Source organism: Cherax quadricarinatus, chromosome 1, assembly GCF_038502225.1.
Source record: "Cherax quadricarinatus isolate ZL_2023a chromosome 1, ASM3850222v1, whole genome shotgun sequence".
NCBI lineage: Eukaryota > Metazoa > Arthropoda > Malacostraca > Decapoda > Parastacidae > Cherax > Cherax quadricarinatus.
The window spans coordinates 31,471,169-31,473,255 of NC_091292.1; the positions used below are offsets into that span (position 1 = coordinate 31,471,169).

The window sequence follows — 2,087 nt, forward strand, 5'->3', positions numbered from 1 at the left end:
CTGCGTTCCACGGAATACACATCAAAGGACTTCAACCGTTCCAGTAATTTAGGTGCCTTATCGTGCGTATGTGTACCGTGAAGTATCGAAAAAAAATAGAGGTAGTTAACACACTAATTCAATGGCGACGAGGAAATCTTGTGCCGGTGGGGGTAAGTTGAGTCCGTGATGAAGTTTCACATAATGGCTTGAGTGGTGGACACTTTGGTAAATAAGGACGTCAGCCCGATACTAAAGTAACTCCTTATTCCTTAGAAGTTTATCTAATAGGACGGCTAATTAATGTTGCTCCTGAGGTAACAGGCCTCACTGTGATCCCCTGTTTATGCATCTTCGGCAGACTGTAAGTTTATGTTGGTCTGGATATAAATGAGATTATGTGAAGAAATCTTTTTTTATTCACTGTTCAAATCCCTTAAGATCTCACCTCGAAGTAGCAAAGATATATTGACGATATTATAGTTATCTCCCCAAACGCCATAGCACACTGAATTTCCTCAACCACATCAGCTCTGGAATTTTCTATCAAGTTTAGCTATGAGGAAGAAAGGAGATTCCTTTCCTCTACGTGTTTATACGAAAAAAATGGCGATAAACTTGATTTCAATGTTTACCTTAATCTAACAAATAAAAATTACCAACATTATTACTTACATCACGACGACAGAACCAAGCATGGGATCATCATCGGATTTCTACTACTTCCTGCGTCTCTCGAGGAAAAATGTAGAGAAGAGGAAGAGTAGGAAGAGAGCCGAGAAAATGCTACGCAACTCTAGTTCTGGTGCTAAACCCATAGATATACTGGACTTCCTGTCAACCAAACTTTCACCAGCCTTCCCAATACCTTTCAGGTAAAAGCCCATATCAAGGTCACCAAAATTTCATCATAATCATAAAAGGCATTATCAAAAAGGAAAACCAATGAACATCTGTGCCAGCGTTGATACTATACAGTGTGAAGGTTATGACACTAGTAACGCATGCATTCTACTTCGAAACACAGAGAACCATCTGATGAATTTGGAAGAGGCAAGACTCATCATGAAAGATAGTGACCGTTGCAACAGATTAGTTTAAAATCTAGTAAATGTAATAGCCACAACCAATACTATTTCTCAAAACCCTGGATAGTTCACAATCTTTAATGTTTTATCGAGTTTCTTCCCTACAACTGACACTGCGATCGCCTAACTTCGTCTCCTAGCCTGGCTACTCAAAAGAAACCTCTTTTACCTATATTTTTTTATAACATAACGTCTCCCCGAACACTTTATACTTACGTCCTGTTATTGATAACAACCCTGGTGAACGAAACGACTTCGTCAATAAAATACCACAACCCGCATATTGTGTCTCAATTCCGAATGACTTTGTTGATAAAGGTGTGTATTTTCTTCACTGTAAACAATATCCAGACTAAGTATATGTGGGAGAAAGTGGTAGATGTCTGAACAAGCATGTGAATGACCTTGAGACATACTAGTAGTGTCGTCTCTCAATAACTGTAATTTCATAAAAAAGTGTATTGCTTAATTAAACTTAATTACATCGATTTCAAACTTTAACTAAATAATAAAATTAATAGATATAACGTTGATACATTCTCCTACAGAATCATCATGGCCGTGAGTAAGTCTGGACATCATGATGTAGAGGGTGCCAAGCCTAGCGTGGCTGCTGGTCCAGTCACCCTTACCTCCCTTGTCTCCAGGACCATCTCTGTCTGACTGGCTGCAGACATGCCCACCCTTCCCGACCACAGCTCTTCTCCTCACATCACACTGATAAGTATAGTACTGATAAGATTCAGTACTAGAAGAAAGGAGCTTCAATTAAGCGAAAGACTGTATGCATACATAATATGAGAGTTAAGCATGAAGACTTTTATTAAGAGTGAATACGTCTAGCACGATGTGCAAGGAAAATCGTAAGTCATTAGCCATCTGAGGAGTCAGCTGACAAATATTCTTTATCACTTACCTAGAGTGTGACATTGAAAATAATAATAAACAGGAAATTTGTACGAAAGGGCACATTTTAGGAGGCCAGATAAACTTACAAATATATGTATATCTATATATATA

General features: G+C 38.4%; 1 protein-coding gene across 1 annotated transcript in view; it reads left to right on the plus strand.

Annotated features, from left to right (window-relative positions):
* Positions 1–1,730, plus strand: part of LOC128687675 (probable peptidoglycan muropeptide transporter SLC46) — a 32,135-nt gene extending 30,405 nt beyond the window's left edge. The window contains exon 6 of the mRNA XM_053775269.1: positions 1,616–1,730. Within this exon, the coding sequence (XP_053631244.1) occupies positions 1,616–1,730 (115 nt within the window). The remainder of the gene's footprint in view (positions 1–1,615) is intronic.
* The last annotated feature ends 357 nt before the right edge of the window (positions 1,731–2,087 follow it).